General features: G+C 44.8%; 1 protein-coding gene across 8 annotated transcripts in view; it reads right to left on the bottom strand.

Annotated features, from left to right (window-relative positions):
* Positions 1 to 8878, bottom strand: part of FRMD1 (FERM domain containing 1) — a 73973-nt gene extending 65095 nt beyond the window's left edge. For 5 of the 8 annotated variants that reach the window (XM_077347197.1, XM_077347179.1, XM_077347168.1 and 2 more), the window contains exon 1: positions 8281 to 8877. Coding sequence is in view for 1 of the 8 variants with exons in the window: in XM_077347223.1 (XP_077203338.1) it covers positions 8281 to 8305 (25 nt within the window). In the remaining 7 variants the exon portion in view is untranslated. Of the gene's footprint in view, positions 1 to 8280 lie in introns of all 8 variants that reach the window. The other 3 variants (XM_077347241.1, XM_077347231.1, XM_077347162.1) reach the window with 2 other exon arrangements.
* Positions 8879 to 19643: the final 10765 nt, after the last annotated feature.

Genomic DNA, 19643 nt, shown 5'->3' with positions numbered 1-19643 from the left:
CAGAAAAAGTATGATAACTAGGGTGTATCTAGCATATTTCAAATATTCAAAGTGCTTCACATACTTAATCTCATTAATTCTTGCAAAACTGTGAAGTTCTCACCTCATGCAGTACTGGGGTGGGGGCTATGCTGACAGAACACTGCCTTTCCTAAAGCCACTACAGAACCAAACTGACTTTATTTATTTAAAACATTTTTATGCCAACTTTCCACCTGATCCGGGTCCCCTAAGGTAGCGATCCCCAACCTGTGGGCTGCGGACCACATGTGGTCCTTCGACTAATTGGAGGTGGGCCCCGAAGGACGCCTCCTCTCCCCCCCCCCCCGGCCCTTTACAACACCCTTCATTGTTGTGGCGTGTCTGTATCTTATTTTGAAGGGATGTTTAAACATAGCAATCAGAGAGCACTAGGGCAGTGGTTAAGAGTAGAGGAGTAAACTACCCCCCCTCACCGGGCCTCAGTAAAAGGTGTTGAACGGTCCCCGGTGAGTGGTCCCCGGTGATAAAAAGGTTGGGGACCACTGCTCTACAGGCCCTAAACTCTGTGCTGTGTGGGGACCACTGCCCTAAAGAATTAAAAACAACCTTACCATTATAGAATAATTAAATAAAAACAACACTAGAACCAGGAAGGGAGAATAATAATCGTTACTGGGGATATTACTATAATAATGGTTACTGTTGTTATCAGGAAAAAAATTTCACGGTCAGAGTAGTTCAGCAGTGGAATAGGCTGCCTAAGGAGGTGGTGAGCTCCCCCTCACTGGCAGTCTTCAAGCAAAGGTTGGATACACACTTTTCTTGGATGCTTTAGGATGCTTTGGGCTGATCCTGCGTTGAGCAGGGGGTTAGACTAGATGGCCTGTATGGCCCCTTCCAACTCTATGATACTATTATTCTATGGTTCTATGATATGCCAAATGAAACAAAACAGTTTCACCTACTGACGGAAGACACTGATAGAGAGACAGATGAATATCCCTGGGGATAGAATTCTAAAAGATTGGGTGCTATGACCAAGAAAGCCAGTGGTTCTCAACCTCCCTAATGCTGCGACCCTTTAATACAATTCTTCATGTTGTGGTGACCCCAACCATAAAATTATGCAAGTGTTCTTTCACAGAAATTAAACCAAAACTGACCAATGGCATGAAGATACATTGTTCATGATTGTATATAAACTGTTTTGTTTTTTTCCTGGGGTTTCTCAGTTCAATTTCTGCCTCTAGTCCCACCATGCCGATCTCACTGTTTTCCGCTGCTCCAGACAGACAAACACTCTACCTCAATCAACCCAGGAAGGCTGTTGGGTGGATGAAATGGAAGAGGAGTGATGTTGGCCACTTTGGGACCCCCTTGGAGAGAATGGCTGCTCACCCTGCTATGTCCCCTGTGAAAGGGTTGTTCGACCCCTAAAGGAGTCCCGACCCCCAGGTTGAGAAGCACTGAAGAAAGCCCTTTCTTGAGTTGCCACCTGTCTAGTCTTAGATGGAGGAGGCAACCAAAACGGGACCTCCAAAGATGATCAGAGCAAGGACTAAGACAGTATATCAGCGGTCCGCAAGCTTACGCTCACTGTGGACCGCTGCGGCGTAGTGGAGGGAGAGGGTGGCCCGGGGCCCACGTACGCGCGGAAGCTCCAGTGCAAACGCGGCTGCACGGACTGCCGCGCACGCGCGTTTGCGCCCAGCAGGGGCACAAACGCGCATGTGTGGCAGTCCGCGCAGGCGCGTTTGCGCCGCCGCCATGCCGGTGGCCGTAGCTCCCCCTCCCGGCCCCTCCGGGCCGCGAGCAAATCGGCCACTTTGGCGACCGATTTTCTCGCGGCCTGGCGAGCTTCTCGCTTCGGGGGGGGGGAGAAGAAGGAGCCGTGACCTGGCACCAAGGCCTTCGCGGCCCGGCACCGGGCCGCAGCCCGCGGGTTGGGGATCAGTGCAGTATATAACATATGTTCATCTCAGGTCATACAAGATTTTAAAGATACATGCCAGCATGCTGAATTGAGCTCAGAAGCAAACTGGAGACCAGTGCAGATGGAACAAGACTGAAGTCATGTGATTTCTATAACCCACTTCAGGCAACACTCTGTTGAAAAATGAAAAACATAGGGGCTGAATATTTGACTGCATTAAGGCTAATCAAGGATGAGCTTTACATAAATTGTTATAATTTTCTTATACAAAGGTATGAAAATATCAAATATCAAATGATCCACATAAGACAATACCTATTTTGGTCGCAAAGGTCAGAGGTCACTAGTACACAACAAAGTTTTTAGAAACAAATCTGGAAATGAATTATGCAAATCAATCATCCAAGGTGATGGCATCTGAAAATTCAAAATGGGAAGAAAAAAGCAAAATCGTTATAATAGAAATAAGCATTATTAATTCTGTACTGAAAAACTTTAAATTTTCACATTAAAAAAAGATTTTAAAATGTTTTTCAATATAGTATTAATAATGCTTATTTCTATTACTATATGTTGGGATTTACTTCCATCTTGTTATCTGCCTTTTTGCTTCCCCCCCCCCTTCTGTATTTTCAGATATCATTACCTGGTCAAGACTGATTTATATTGTTTATTTTCTGGATGTGTTTCTAAAAACTTTGCTGTGTACCATTACCCACCAAGGAAGATCTTTGTGGTCAAAATGCATATAGTCTTGTGTGAATCATTTGATATTTTCATCACCTTTGTAATTGCTTTTTGATGATTCTCAATGAAGCTTGATATTTAGGCCCCACGTTTCTAATTTTTAATTATATTATTGTGTTCACCATATCTGTAACCGCTCCACGGGAGTGGTATAAATAAAACAGTAAGGGCCCTCAAGGAGGGCCCTGTCCGGGATGGGGAAGGGTGCCCACTGACCCCTTCCCCCCGGACGGACAAGCGGGGCACCCAAGCGGCAGGCACTTCGCACCTCCCGATTGGGCCCTCCCTGTGTCAGTCAGGGGACAAGGGGCCAATCACTAGCCGCACGAAGCCCAGACTTGACGGGCCCAGACCTGACCCGCCCACTCCACGCCATGCGCCGCCTTCACCTCACCGCCGCCACTGGCCGCCTGCCTGCCGACAAGCCAGGTCAGTGGCTGCCCTCGACCGGGAAGCGGTGGGGGGGGGGCCTTTGCCGCCGGGAAAGAAGCAGGACCGGTGCATCGAAGACGCGCCAGCCCTGCTTCTTTCCCACCCCTCAAGCCCCAGCCTTGATGGGGAAGACTCAGGGGGGAGCGCCCTTCCCTGCCGCCCTGGCAGCGCAGCCACCGGCCCTGTTGCCATCTGTTTATCCAGCAAGAAGCCTTGCTCAGAAAGTGTTCTTTTAAGGGAGTGCAACCCTATCCAGAACAGGGGATAACCCTGGGTCATACCTTCCCCTCACCAGTAGTACTTCTGTTTTGTTGGGATTTACTTTCAACTTGTTAGCTGTCATCCAAAATATCCTCCAAGTGCCTGTTCAGTTTCCTCAGCCCTCATGGGTGAGGGTCACATGGGACAGAGCTAAGTATCATCTGCATACCGGCAGCAATTCAGCCCAGATTTCCCGATGTCCTCTCCATCAGTTTTATGTAGATGTTAAGAAGTATGGGGGACAAGCTGAAATACTAGCTGACAATTTATACTCTCAAGGCACATGAAAAACACTGCCTCACCCACTGTTCATCGGCAGTCAGCACTTTTCAGCGGTCAGCACTTTGGTAACAATGCAACACACTTTCTGTTCAGATTGGCTGAGACCAAGTAAGTAGATAGGGCTGGGTTTAATATTTGTCATACTTCAAGTTGTCTAATTAGATCTTAATTTAAAAGGATTGCTTAATCTACAGTGAATTATGCCCCTAGTTCTCCAAACTAATAAATGACCAAGCTGATCACAAACTGCCCATGTAATGAATACCTGTAGAAATAGTATGTCACCCTAAAGGCTAGCAAAATCTTCAAGTATTTAAAAGGGTGCCATATAGAGGATGGAGCAGAGCTGTTCTCTCTTGCCCCAGAGGGATGGACCAGATCCAATGGGATAAAATTAATTCAAAAGAAATTCCCTCTAAACATCCGGAAGAAGTTCCTGACAGAGCGGTTTCTCAGTGGAACAGACTTCCTTGGGAGGTGGTGGGTTCTCCATCTTTGGAAATTTTTAAACAGAGGCTGGATAGCCATCTGACAGAGAGGCTGATTCTGTGAAGATTCAGGGGAGTGGCAAGTTACAGTGGATGAACGAGTGGGTTGTGAGCGTCCTGCATAGTGCAAGGGGTTGGATTAGACTCTATCTAGTGGGGGCCAATCAGTACAAATTGCACTCTGCTACTGAAGGCCAATCAATTCAAACTGCAATCTGGCAGTGAGAACCAATAAGTACAAACTGCATGCAGACAATTCAATCCCTATCTGATTAGCCCTCCCTGGGACTGTGCAGCCAATGGGGAGATAACACTCTGCCAATTGTGGGGCCAATCAATTCAAACTACACTCTGTCAGTGAGGTCCAATCAGTTCAAATTACACTCTGCCAATTAGGGCCAAGCAGTGCAAATTGTACTCTATCAATAAGGGTCAATCAGTTCAAATTGCATGCAGACAACTCAATCCCTACCTGATTGGCCCTCATTAGGAGTGTGCAGCCAATAGGGAGAGAACACTCTGCCAATTAGGACAAATTGTGGGGCTTATCTGACCTCTTCTTACTCTTCCTGTTGCTTGCTGGGTGGAAGAGGTGCTGGCCCCTCTGAAAGGCCCTGCTGCTGGTAAATTTCACCATTCTCAGCCTCTTCCCACCCTCCATCTCTCCCAGGCAAAGGAGGGAAATCAGCTTCTTCTTTTGCCTCCTGTGTGGGCTTCACGTTTCAGCTCTTTGCTGGAAGGAAGCACAGACAAGCTGCTAGGGAGGCAGAGATAATCAGTATTTCAAAAAACGAATGCCGAAGGACATCCAGAATGCAGTGAATGTCTTAACTCAGTCCAGTGACTGAAGGATTCCTTCAGACAGTTCAAGGACATCAGCAGGAGTGGGTCACAGGTTGTGTCCACAACCCAGACCTCCCATTCTCAAGTTAACAAAGGCTGTCATCAGCCTTTCAGTCCTCATTCTGTGATGACTCCCAGTCTTCTGCAATTAGGAACTGTCTTGCTAACATGGTGCACCTTTTAGACTGGAGCTCTCTTCCAGCACATAGTTGGCATTGTGTAATTGGCTCAGGTGAGCCAGGTAGGCTGACAAGGCAGGTGGCTGCAGCTGGAGGATGGGCAGAGGAATGAGGAGCTCCTGCAACTTTGGAACCTAACCCCTGATTTGTCTGCAGCTCCATTACCTCCTGCTGGTCATAGCTCTCTGCCTGCTGAACATCTGACTGGGCTAGGCTCCCAAACACCTGAGGTTCAGGTGAAGCTGGGAACTCTTGTCAAGGCTTTTTCTCTGAGAAGTCCTCCCTAATAGGACTTGGACTCACAACACATGACACTTGGGACATGTGGGGGATAGGAGGGAGGCACCCTCCCCCCCACAGACTTACCTGTCCAGCCTCTCCTTTGGGAAATGTGGGGGGTGGGAAGGAGGCGGCCCCCCACACAACCTTCCCTGCCCTTTGGAAGATGGGGATAGGTGGGAAGGAGGCAGCCCATCCCCTATGGTCTTCCTGGAGCAGCCTGACCTTTGGAAGTTGTGGGGGTGGGTGGGAAAAAGGCAGCCCCTCCATGGGCTTGCCTAGCCTTTGGGAGATGTGGAGGAAGAAGCAGGAAGGGGGCAACCCCCCTGCAGCCTCCCTTACTTGGCTGAGCCTTTGGAAAATGTAGGAGAGAAGGAAGGTGGCAGCTCCCTCCAGCCTTTCTGGCCTGGTATTTGGAAGATGTGGGGGATGGGAATGTGACAGCCCACGCCTCTATGGCCTGCCCAGCTGGCCTTTGGAAGATGTGGGGTTGGATGGGACAGTGGGGACCTATACAGACATTGTAGCATCAGGGTGAGGGTAGGAGGACCAGAACATTAATATTTCTTAACGATTATTAATGTTTCCTCAGGCAGGATGATTCTGAAAGATGGTTCTCCACTGGCTCTTTCCAAGTAGTCATCAGGGCTTAAAGAAAGCAGCCTCACCCAGCTGTGGGAAAGGGGCAGGCACATGTGTGAAGAAACAGCTATAGGAGTGGGAGAAGAGTGGACAAACACCATGCTGACTAACTCCTTCGGGAGTGCAGGATCTCTCTCTTCCTGGGGATTTGTTTGAAGGGGGAATGGAAGGATCTGTTTGCTTTCACTGGTGCTCTACCCAAAGTATATATCACAAATATGTCCGACAGCTCCAGATTTACTTCCAAAGGTAGCCAAATCAAGTAAACTCTGTACAAGAAATGTTCACCAGTCAGAGAAATAGAGAGCGCTTAACAATCCTGTATGACCTTACATGTTATTGTACTTTCACTGCAGAGCTTTTGGCTCATTTTAGTCTCATAGATACAATGACAATTGCTAAGAATTAATAGGATGAAGTTTAAAGTTGAACCAATGTGCACTAGGCAAAAAAAGAAAAAGGCCATCAAAAGAAACATATCAGACCACAGATAAAGGATCACCCAACCCCCTACTATTAGAGACTGATCACCAGACAGATAAGAGCTTATGCTGAGGAATTGGCTAAATACCGTCTGTCAGCTTTTGCAATTCCAGTAATTTCAGCCAGAGGTTTGCCTGCTCTTTCATGAGGAGACAGGTGTTTACAGCCAGTTCCCCAAGGACAGACTCCACATCTTCTTTGGAGCTGGAGTTTTGTTTTAATCAGATAAGTGGATAATCTTTTTGTGTAGCTGCAGAGCAGCTAGCTCTTGGGGGTGGGGATAACAAAGGAAGGAACCTCCCCACCATTGCTAAGAAAGCAGAATGCCTCCTTCTGCTTCAGCCGAAAAGACACTAAGAAAAAAACATGGCTGGTCTTAAAGGTACCACTGGACTCAAACTTGGTTCTTCTGCTTCAGACCAACAGGGCTACCCAACTGAACCTATCTGATGAGAAGATGGCAGTCTGACCTGTACCAATTCAAAATGCAGGTGTATGTGTGAGGGGTGGATCCTCTCCTTGTTAACGTTCCACACTCTTCCCTCCCCCGTTAAAATAAATCCCTCTTTGTAACATAATAAACCCCTCTTCATAAAATGCAATTTTAAGCCAGAAGACCTAGAATTACATGTGGCATTGCAACCCTAAGTAGTACAGTATTTGACTACTCATGCCTATCTTATCATACTGCAAAATATACAGAATAATGCTTATTTCAGATTTAGCCTCACATGTGATATTTTTTTCTGAAGGTGGTGGTGATGGGGAGACAACCTATTGCATACACACTTTTCTTGGATGCTGATTCTGCGTTGAGCAGGGGGTTGGACTAGATGGCCTGTATGGCCCCTTCCAACTCTATGATTCTATGTGAAACTTATGCCACTGTCTGCAATTGTGTAGGTTTTGGAGACACAACACCCATCTACTTCTATGAGGGCACATCCAGGATGAAATAGATGACAGAATATGCAATTTACACTTAGAGCCATGTAAGAAAAATATGTGTGAAGGAGCCCTCCAACGTACAGCTACAGGACTACAGCAAAGAACACCTATCTTCTGCCAAATGAACATCTAAAAAAAATGCCCTAGCGCACCTGAAATTAATGAGTTTTTCCCTGTGAATGAAGTATGCTCAGATACAATCACATTTAGACTGAAATCAAACAGCAAAGAACTGCTTAGTTGGGCTTCCCTCACATGATGTATATTCACAACTCGACAAAATCAGAAAGCAAAATCTCCGCGTTGAAAACTTAATTCGTGCATATTGGTGATAAAGCCCAACAGAACATTCATAGAGATCCGTTAGAACTTAAAACACTTTCAAATTTGGCTTTCCGAAGCTTCTATCCAGCACTGAGGAATCTGGCTTATGAAAGCTTCGGAACCGCGGAAGTCACTAGCTCTTGTGGTGCTCAGACAGGGGGATTTATGGCATTGAACATTCAACAATTCAGTGAGCGAAATCTGCTGCTTCCGCCACGGTCCTGAACATCAGTCTTGCAGAAAACATACCGACACAAGCCCACACTAGGCAGCACGCAAAAGCTGCAGCTAAAACCTCATCTAGCTTAAAAATAATGAGGAGGATTTGCTCTCTGCAAACTCTAGCGTCTTCATAGCCCAACCCCGACCTTATAGCTAACAGAAGCCACGAAACTTTGTCTGACGGCGACGACTGTAAGAGCTCTGGATAGGAGCTCCAGCGACCGTCGGTACTTACAGAAATGTCCTGCAGAAATTAACATGCATAGAAAATACGGGCGTCTGTATGCCTCGTTTGGCGCGGATTCTGACAAGCGCGGCACGCGCCTCTCCTTCCCAGCTGAAACACATCCAATCCTTGCGCTTCCTCGACGAGCCAATCTCAAACTTTAGGGCCACGTACCATCACTGCATCAGATGGGGGGGGGGGCGGTTGTACATGAGGCAAGCAGAATAAAAAGGGATTCAGAGGTTTCCGTCAAACTCGCCTCATGGCACTAAGGGAAACTGGAATGGGGCAGTCTTGTCCTGTACATAACCCGCCAGTCCTGAACGCTTCTTTCCGAGATGAATTCACAAGTCCGCCCCTGCGTTTCTTTTTTGGATCTTTCCAAACCGTCTGCTTGTAAACAACAGAGAAACCCGCTTTGTTGCCTTCTCAATGGAGCCCACGTGGAGAGGCGGTGACCGAAAGTAGTATTTCTCCCTCCCCCCGGGGGAGCTGGAACAGCCTCCCGTTCTTTGCTGCTGCAAAACGATTTGCCAAATTTGGGCAAGCTCGCGAGGTAGATGCGTTTCGCCGATTGGTTCTTCAGACCCGTAGAGCATGTACATTATTCGTTTCAAATGCAGCTTATTTTAGCCATGAATTTCCTTGGGTGGGGGTGGTTAGCTCTGGGTTGGGAAATACCTGGAGACTTTGGGGGCTGAGCCAGAAGTGGGTGGGATTTGGGGCGGGGAGGGACCTTAGTGGAGTATAATGCTATGGAGTTTACCATCAGAAGTAGCTATTTTCTCCAAGGGAGCTGATCTCTGTTGCCTGTAAAACCAGGATTCCTGGCAGCGTGAGGATCTGAACCCGTCTCCAGGCCGAGGCTGAAATGCTAATGTTTCGAAATGTGAAACCACAACAGAGAATACACATCTACTGGCAGTAGCTAATCTCACCTGTGTGCCAGGTATGGCTGCAGAGAGCCCTGCTCAAATTACCAAAACTGTCATGGTTTCATGCCACAAGCAGTAAGACAGTCATTCAGGATGGCATTTTTTATAAAGGCAGTAAGACAATGTTATGATTTATTATTTCTTTAGATTTTTATACTGCCCTCCTGTACAGCCCAGGGTGGTTTACAGGGAACATCATGGGATACATGGAACATCATATAATAGATAACAGTTGCAACATAACCTATCAGTAACAATTTTAACAGTAATATAAATTTGACAATAATATAAGTTTAACAAATTGCCATAATTAATTCATTGAACAATTTTCAACAGAACAACTTTAACAGAGCGCCTTGGAGTCAGAATCATTCAGATTGTGGAGGGGACCTCTGGATGTTTTTAGGTCGGGTTGACCTCAGTTGAATGCTCGGTGGAGGTTCCAGTGGTTCCAGAAAATGACTGTGTATGGTATACATTACTGTGCATAGAACATAATATCTGCTTGCTGTATGTATTATCTTGATTTCCCCACATTGTTATCTACTCATGTAACTCCACCATTTGCCATTGTTAACACATCACATTTAACACTTATGCTTTGCTTTTAGCTTTCTGTAATCCTTCTTTTAGCTCTGACCTAATGGCCCTCGCTAGTCTGATTTTAGAGCCTCTTGTGGCGCAGAGTGGTAAGGCAGCCGTCTGAAAGCTTTGCCCATGAGGCTGGGAGTTCAATCCCAGCAGCCGGCTCAAGGTTGACTCAGCCTTCCATCCTTCTGAGGTCGGTAAAATGAGTACCCAGCTTGCTGGGGGGTAAACGGTCATGACTGGGGAAGGCACTGGCAAACCACCCCGTATTGAGTCTGCCATGAAAACGCTACAGGGCGTCACCCCAAGGGTCAGACATGACTCGGTGCTTGCACAGGGGATACCTTTACCTTTACCTTTACTTTAGTCTGATCTCATCAGACCCCAAAAGGTAAGCAGTGGCTAGTATTTGGCTGGGAGACCTCCAAGGAATGTCAGAGTAGTGATGTGGAAGCAGCCAATGGAAAATCATCTCTGAATGCCTCTTGCCTTGAAAACCCTAGGCAGTCACCATACATCAGCTGTGACTTGACCTCACTTTCTACCCCATCCTAATCCTACTACTATGTTTATCAGATGTTGTATTATATTGATTGCCCTGATTTACATTGGGTAACCTGCCTTGCATTTCAAGGAGAAAGGTGAGCTATAAATTATGTATGTAAATAAATAAGACACCACACTCTCTGAGTCGCTTGTGTCACCTGTCGCTCATCATAGATGACTAGGCAAAGTTGTTATTCACAGACCTGATCCAAATCCAGTTACCTTCGGTCACCTCTAAACAGAATCCTTGCTGTAATAGCAGTTTGCCTAGTCATAGCTGATATTGTTTCTGCCTGGAGTTTACCCGAGCCATTAGAATTAGAACAAGTCCAAGTATATGTTATTCAACCTGCCATTTAGTCCTAAGCAACAAATAAAAGTACCTACACTGTGTGTGCTTTCAACAAAGGGAGATTGCACCAGTCAAATTCATAAGAATATATTTTCCCTAAACCTGACAGATATGAAAGGAAACACAACGCTTAGTGCCTGAACTACCAGTTGTTGAGCTGTACCACAGAAAAATTCTGTGGTCTGCCATGACTAAGCTCTATTCTCTGGCATATAATTATGTGATATGTATAAAAGAAGTTAAAGAAAAACCCGTCTGAACTTCACACACCATTTTATTAGGTACTTGTCACAGATATCTATTCCATTAGTGACATGTATTGTCCCTAAGTCATTTGCATCTCTACATAAGTCTTCTGTGATTAACAGTCAGAGCATGTAATTATGTAATGATCGGTGGCACCTGAGATAGTTTCAGATGAGAGCCATGCTGTGGGACAGCTAGATTTGCATCCAGACCAACAAGATTAGGGAGGCATAACCTTTCAAGCGTCGAGGCTCCCTCGGTCAGATATCTGATGAAGGGAACTCTAATACTCGGGAAATCTTCCAGGTTTCTAAGGTGCTATTGGACTGGAATCTGGCTGTGGCTTTTCTCAAATAATGTGTTAATTCTTTGGGAAACAGGTATAGCAGCTTAGTTTTCTGCAGCTCATACAATGTTTGTTAGAGATCTCTGAACTTTAACCAGAGCAGCAGAGAGCAACTACAGGGCTCCAAGAAAAATATTTCCTCTGCCCCCCTGCCTCCTTTAAAAGACACACCTTTGCTTATTTTAACCCGTTGTTTAAAGGAAAAATAGCAAGTGCTCTGTTATGAATTTCTAGAGAAGCTTTTGCTGTCCTGAAGTCCATATGTTACAATCATAATGTTGGGAGGGAAACGGAGAACAGAATAAGGCAGGCGGACTGCCTGAATCTTTGTGGAATTTTGTACTCTTAATTCTCCCTGCCTTGGCAGCCCCAAGTCTAACATCATCCCCTTCTCTGTCTCTACATTTTCTCAGCTGAAGAGACAACCCCCTGAGTGTTGGTGTTATTTGGTGTGAGGGTGGTTGAAGCACTGGATGGCATAGAGGTAAATGATACCACATGGCAAACAATATTTCATTATTAAATCTCTATCAAAGGAACAGATTTTTCCCTCTCCAAGACAGTCTGAATATTGGTTACTCTAAGGTTTTAACATGGCTGTTACTTGAGACATGTTGATGTGAAACTTTTGTAAACAAAAGTTGTTTTTCATCTTGCTAGGAATCTATAGTCTGTTGATCATGCATATCCATGACTCCATTTGGACATCATAAAGTAATCACCTCAGATATGCAGATGATACCACTCTAATGGCAGAAAGTGAAGAGGAACTAAAGAGCCTGTTGATGCGGGTGAAGGAGGAGAGTGCAAAAGTTGGCTTGAAACTCAACATCAAGAAAACAAAGATCATGGCATCCGGCCCTCTCAATTCATGGCAAATAGATGGGGAAGAAATGGAGATAGTGACAGATTTTATTTTCCTGGGCTCCAAGATCACTGCAGATGGGGACTGCAGCAAAGAAATTAAAAGACGCTTGCTCCTGGGGAGGAAAGCTATGGCAAATCTAGACAGCATCTTAAAAAGCAGAGACATCACCCTGCCAACAAAAGTGCGTTTAGTCAAGGCTATGGTATTCCCAGTTGCAATGTATGGCTGCGAAAGTTGGACCATAAGGAAGGCCGAGCGTCAAAGAATTCAGGCTTTTGAACTCTGGTGCTGGAGAAGACTCTTGCGAGTCCCTTGGACTGCAAGGCGAACAAACCGGTCAGTCCTAGAGGAGATCAGCCCTGACTGCTCTTTAGAAGGCCAGATCCTGAAGATGAAACTCAAATACTTTGGCCACCTCATGAGAAGGAAGGACTCCCTGGAGAAGAGCCTAATGCTGGGATCGATCGAGGGCAAAAGAAGAAGGGGACGACAGAGAATGAGGTGGCTGGATGGAGTCACTGAAGCAGTAGGTGCAAACTTAAATGGACTCCAGGGAATGGTAGAGGACAGGAAGGCCTGGAGGATCATTGTCCATGGGGTCGCGATGGGTCGGACACGACTTCGCACATAACAACAACAAAAGTAATCACAATTTGATTAGTTCAGTGAAATCAGACTGCCCAACGAATTCTGGTAGGTTGACTGGTGCTAAAAGAGAATTTCAATCCATACTTTGTATTCTGCTTGCTAAATGTAGGAGTTATTACTAACTGGTTGGTCATTGCATCACAGTTCTGAAATTCCAGTTTGTTCACAGCACTATCCATCTCAGCCTTGAGGACACAGCATGGGTTGCATATATATTTCTGTGTATACATTTTGGGGCTGGTACTGACTTAAGAAGAAGAAGAGTTGGTTCTTATATGCCGCTTTTCCCTACCCGAAGGAGGCTCAAAGCGGCTTACAGTCGCTTTCCCTTTCCTCTCCCCACAACAGACCCCCTGTGAGGTGGGTGAGGCTGAGTGAGCCCTGATATCACTGCTTGGTCAGAACAGCTTTATCAGTGCTGTGATGAGCCCAAGGTCACCCAGCTGGCTGCATGTGGGGGAGTGCAGAATCGAACCTGGCATGCCAGATTAGACGTCAGCACTCCTAATCACTACACCAAACTGGTTGACTGTATAGTAGTACATGTGAAAGGCACTTAGGAGCTCTGGTAAACAATAGAATATGAACCAATGGTGTGATATGGCAGCTAAGAAAGCTAATGTGATATTATTAGGCTGCATTACGAGGAGCATGGAATCTAGATTAGAGCAAGTGAAGTTATAATACCATTCTATTCCACATTGGTTAGACCTCATTTGGAACACTGTGTCCAGTTCTGTGCATTGCAGTTCAAGGATATTGACAAGTTGGAGCATGTTCGGAGAATGACAGCTAGGATGGTTGAAAGGGTGGCATCCACGCCTTATGAGGAGAGGTTGAGAGAGCTGGGAATGTGTAGCCTGGAGAAGAGGGCAAGGTGATATGATAGCTGTGTTTAGCTATGTAAAAGGTAGACAAATTGAAAAGGAGGCTAATTTACGTACTGCAGCTTTAGAGGCAAGGCCTAGGAGCAATAGATTCATATGATGGGAAAGAAGGTTCCACTTAAATATTAGAAAGCATTTTCTGACAATGAGGGCTGTTCAAAGATGGAATATGCTGCCTTGGAGGGTGGTGAAATCTCTTTCATTGGCAGTTATTAGGAGCAGATTGGTTGAGCACCTATCAGGAATCTGTGATTTTTAAGTTCCAGGGAAGGTGGGGGGCTGGCCCTTTGTGGCCTCTTCCAGGTCTGTGTTATTCTGATAAGGCTGGTTTCCTGCTAACCGTTATTTAACAGTTAGCAATTTCAGAGGTTGATTTAAGAGAAGCCCGGGTTGGCTTTAAATATGGTTAATGTTGGTGCCGAGGAAGTACATAAATGTAGCTTAGAAATAGGAGTGCTGAAGTTGCTACAGAAAAGTTAGAGATGCAGGGAGGGAGCCCACATTTCTGAAGTTGAATCCCAATGTATTAAGTGTGCTTAAGGAGCCACTACCATGTTTACTCTGCACTGGATCTGCAGGAGTATCCCACTATCACAAAGCAAATTCTAAGCATGTTATTAGAAAAGCCGGTCCCTTCATCTTTGTACTATGCATACAACTCCTCTCCCCCACCTTTCCCCTCTATACTTTGTATCTTGAAGATGCATGTATTTAATTTTTAATACAGAACTATGGCTGAGAATGAGGGATTCTTGCTTGGTAGTGATATAATCCATGATCATAATGTAAATCCGTAATCTTTAGTCAGCTACACTTATTCACTACAAACAATTGCAGTTGTAAGGTTTTTTGAAAGCTTGGGTTTGTTCCACCCAGCAGAGGATGACTCAGAAGTCAGAAATCTGGGGCATTCTTATTCCACACATTTAGTAAACAGCAGACCAATGGGTGGTATGTGGAGAGAATCAATAGGGGACAAAAATTCAAAGGGAATAATAGGTCATTCATTCAAGTAAGGTCTAATCTTTTTGATAGCAATAGAAAAGAGGGCACAGGATAGAATACTATTTAGTTAGTTGCTGAAGTGAGTTGAGACTTTTTCCCCCACCCAAATAATCTTAGTTCACTGGTTATGTGCTTCCATTAAAGTAATTTGAGTGATGTGGCTCAGAACTAGAGGAGAGCCTTAACAAATGTCAACTGTACAAGAGCAGTAACTGTATATTACACACTGAAAATAATTATTGGAATTGTACCTGAAGTTCTGCCTTTCAAATCTCTGTTTTTTTCCCCTCATTCATCCTGTGGCTATTTTGTCACTTAATTTAATGGATCATCTCCATATAAACAAGTGACAAAACCTGCTCTTTCAGGAGTGAGAGCCCTGCATCTCAAATTTTGGAGCTAAGCCAGTGAGTACTGAAGGCTGTGTAAGATTCTCTATATTGTTGTGGCCTGAGCTTCATGACTACATCCCATATTTTGTATTCAGATATTTATTCTTTCCTAATTTCTTTCCAGATCTTTTTCATTAGCACTTTTTCTCTAAAAAAAAATCTTAAAGGAAATAGTTTAAAGTACTGAAACACATATTATTCACATCTGTTGATTTAGAAAATGACTGTTTCTTAATGCTATAGGGAGATCCTAAAGGTATGGAAGCTTGCGTTGCTTCAGTGCCTTTGTCCTGACAGTGGGATTTCTGGAGATTCATCTGGTTGTGATGTTAAAGCTTTTATTTTCTGCCTCTGTATTAATTCTAAGCATGTTCCAAATAACTGGAATTCCATAAGATGCAAGAATTTGATTAAAGCGGGATTAGAAGCAGTATGATTTTAAGTGCAACTGGCTTTTTAAAGGAATGTCCAGCAAATCCTCACTTTGTCTTTTGATTTTCTATAAACATGCATTTCAATATTTTGGCTTTCAGTTGTTTCAAAAATGTTTATTCTTATTTATGTACCAAACCTGCAATCAAAATGTGAGTTTCCTGCATTATGCAGGGGGTTGGACTAGATTATCTTGGAGGTACCTTCCAACTCTAGTAATTCTGTGAAATGGAAAGTCTGGAAGATCAGATCTTGGGATGCAACCTGTCTGCCACCATCTTGCCTTTTTAAAAACAAAAGCATCACAGTGATGTTGTACGTGGAAGACTTGAGAGGGGCACATCAGGAGAAAGACGTGACTGAATGCAGCTCCACATTGCCCGAGTCCTGGAACAAAAGCAATTGACTGGGAGGGATTGTCTCAACAGAAACTATCATTTACAAATTCCTCTTCATTTCTCTGCTTTTTTTTGCAAGCCGAACTAAGATGGGAGGTATTCTTTAAGCCCCAGCTTTTGAAAAATTTGGCCCTAGAGGCAAATAGCATGAAAGCTTTTCTCTTGAAAAGCGAGGCAAAGATACTGCACAAAGAAGAGAAAAAGTCTTATTCAAAAATAGCTTCACCCACCAAGTACAAATGCAGTTGCATTTATTTAAATTTCCCCCATAGAACGGGATGAATGTTGTCCCATCCAGCCTAATTAAAAATGTTACCAAAAAATCCAATGTCCTGATTCTGCAAGCTTCATTACCCACAGAGACCATCAATAGAAAATAAAATAGATGAAAAATGAATGTGGAATAGTTTGGCTCTGTGCAGACTAGGAGGAATTTGAACCTGGATGCTTGGGGCTGAAATCTTATATCAAAAGCCACTGCACAAGACTGGATCTTGAATGTTGGAGTCATATAATTCCTACCCTACTAATAGGGCCATTGCTAGATTAACATAGAGTGTGGTCTAGAGTAGCAATCCAGAACCTGTGGGCTGCGGACCACATGTGGTCCATCGACTAATTGGAGGTGGGCCGTGAAGGACGCCTTCTTGCCCCCCCCCAGCCCTTTACAACACACTTCGGGTGTCATCGTCTTCCATCACTCCCAGATGGGACTATCTCGTTGCAGAGAAACAAGAATCATAGAGTTGGAAGGGGCCATACAGGCCATCTAGTCCAACCTCCTGCTCAACGCAGGATCAGCCCTAAGCATCCTAAAGCATCCAAGAAAAGTGTGTATCCAACCTTTGCTTGAAGACTGCCAGTGAGGGGGAGCTCACCACCTCCTTAGGCAGCCTATTCCACTGCTGAACTACTCTGACTGTGAAATTTTTTCCCCTGATATCAAGCCTATATCGCTGTACTTCTAGTTTAAACCCATTACTGCATGTCCTTTACTCTGCAGCCAATGGGAACAGCATCCTGCCCTCCTCCAAATGACAACCTTTCAAATATTTAAAGAGGGCTATCATGTTGCCTCTCAACCTCCTTTTCTCCAGGCTGAACATTCCCAAGTCCCTCAACCTATCTTCATAGGGCTTGGTCCCTTGGCCCCAGATCATCTTCGTCGCTCTCCTCTGTACCCTTTCAATTTTATCTACGTCCTTCTTGAAGTGAGGCCTCCAGAAATGCACACAGTACTCCAGGTGTGGTCTGATCAGTGCTGTATACAATGGGACAATGACATCTTGTGATTTTGATGTGATGCCTCTGTTGATACAGCCCAAAATGGCATTCGCCTTTTTTTACCGCTGCATCACACTGCCTGCTCATGTTTAGTTTACAATCCACAAGTACCCCAAGGTCTCATTCACACACAGTGTTACCTAGAAGCGTATCCCCCATCCAGTAGGCATGCTTTTCATTTTTCTGACCCAGATGCAGAACTTTACACTTATCTTTATTAAATTGCATCTTGTTCTCATTTGCCCATTTTTCCATTGTGCTTAGATCTTGTTGAACTCTGTCTCTATCTTCCGAAGTATTTGCCAGTCCTCCCAATCTGGTGTCATCTGCAAACTTGATGAGTAGTCCCTCCACCCCCTCATCTAGATCATTAATAAATCCGTTAAAAAGTACCGGGCCGAGCACCGAGCCCTGAGGTACCCCGCTACTCATCTCTCTCCAGTCTGATGAAACACCATTGACAACAACTTTTTGAGTGTGGCTCTCTAACCAATTCCCTGTCCACCTAACTATCTGAAAATCCAGATTGCAGTCCTTCAATTTATCCATCAGAACATCATGGGGAACCAGAGGTCAGACTCACTGGTCTGTAGTTTCCTGGGTCTTACTTCCTCTCTTTTTTGAAGATCGGAATAACATTTGCCCTCTTCCAGTCCTCCGGGACATCTCCAGTCCTTAAAGAGGAAGATGATGGACAAGGGTTCTGCAAGTTCTCCGGAAAGTTCTTTGAGTACTCTCGGGTGCATTTCATCCAGCCCATGGGATTTGAACTCATCCAGTGCAGCTAAATGCCTCTCGACAACCTCTCTATCCATGTCAACCTGCCACCCAGACACTATCCTTTGGCTACTGCTATCTCTAGATGTGCCTAAACCCTTTGACCTGTGGGAAAAAACAGATGTAAAATAGGTGCTAAGCCTTTCTGCTTTCTCTGCATCTTCCATTAGAATTTGTCCATCTGCACCCTACAGCGGGCCTATTGCCTCCTTTACTTTACGTTTGCTCCTCACATAACTGAAAAATCTTTTCTTGTTACAATGGCCTTCCCTGGCCAATCTTAGCTCACTTTCAGCTTTTGGCCTTTCTGATGATTGATCTACAGTGCCTAGTAACCTGTAAGTACTCTTCTTTAGAGCTCTGTCCTTCCTTCCATTTCCTGAACATTTTCCTTTTCTTTCTTAGTTCCTCTTGAAGTTCTCTGTTCATCCAGATAGGCTTCTCAGAGCTCCTGCAGTGTTTTCTTATTTCTGGGATAGTCATTGATTGAGCATGCAATAGCTCTTGTTTGAGTAGCGCCCACCCTTCACATGCTCCCTTCCCTTCCAGCATTCTCGTCCATGGTATGACACTCATCATGTCTCTGAGTTTATTAAAGTTTGCCCAACGAAAATCCAACATCCGCGTCTGGCTACAAGCTTCCTTGGCTCCCCATCTCAAAAGGAATTCTATGAGGACATGGTCACTTCCCCCTAGGGTCCCCACCTCCTTCATCCACCAACTCTTGCCTGTTAAGTCCAGTATGGCTTGAACCTCTTGTCGCTTCCTCTACCATTTGATAGATGAAATTGTCAGCCAGGCAGGTCAGAAAGTTGCATGACTGAGGAGATGCAAGCTCAGGGTTCCCATTGATTTGTCATTGTCATGAGTAAAAATTTCCATGAAAATAAAATGTTCCTTATGTTCATTGTTGTGGGGTGTTTGTATCTTATTCTGAAGGGATATTTAAACATTACCATAGCGATCAGAGAGCGTTAGGGCAGTGGTTGAGAGTAGAGGAGTAAACTACCCCCCCACCGGGCCTCAGTAAAATTGTCAAGCGTTGAGTGGTCCCCGGTGATAAAAAGGTTGGGGACCACTGGTCTAGAGTGTAGTTGTGTGAATATCAGGAGTACCTACTGGATGGGGCCCATTATATTAGTGATGACAAATGAGGTGACTTCCCTTCCTACTTGACAACAAATTTCTGAACTGCAGAGAAGATAAAAATGACTAGTCTCAGTGCAAAGTCTAGTGCTTTGCGAGTTGCATCATTAGCGGTGGTGGGGGAGGGGGCAGGAAGCTTCATTCATGAAATTTAATTTCCAGGCAAGAGTATTTTGCCTAATAGTTAATTTAGCACCTCTCTTTACAAATTGAGCGTTCTCTTACTCATATATACTGGTTCACCCATCATCCAACCTTTAAAAGACGTCTGTAAGTATGTGTGCCTGATGTATGAGCAGAAAAGACAATGTTTTTATTGGTTTGTTTATTTGTTTATTTGATTTCTATACCTCCCTTCCATATGGCTCAGGGCAGTTTACATACAACATGGGGGATACATGGAACAAATTAGTCCATAACATAAACAAATACAACAACAACAATCCAATAATGCAATTTCAGTGATCATAAACAGTACAACAGGAATGGAACCCAGCCAAGGACCCCGACAGGACAGACTGG

The sequence above is a fragment of the Paroedura picta genome, chromosome 1 (assembly GCF_049243985.1).
Source record: "Paroedura picta isolate Pp20150507F chromosome 1, Ppicta_v3.0, whole genome shotgun sequence".
Lineage (NCBI taxonomy): Eukaryota > Metazoa > Chordata > Lepidosauria > Squamata > Gekkonidae > Paroedura > Paroedura picta.
Note: the sequence above shows the minus strand (reverse complement) of the source record. Positions and strands in the feature narration are given on the sequence as shown.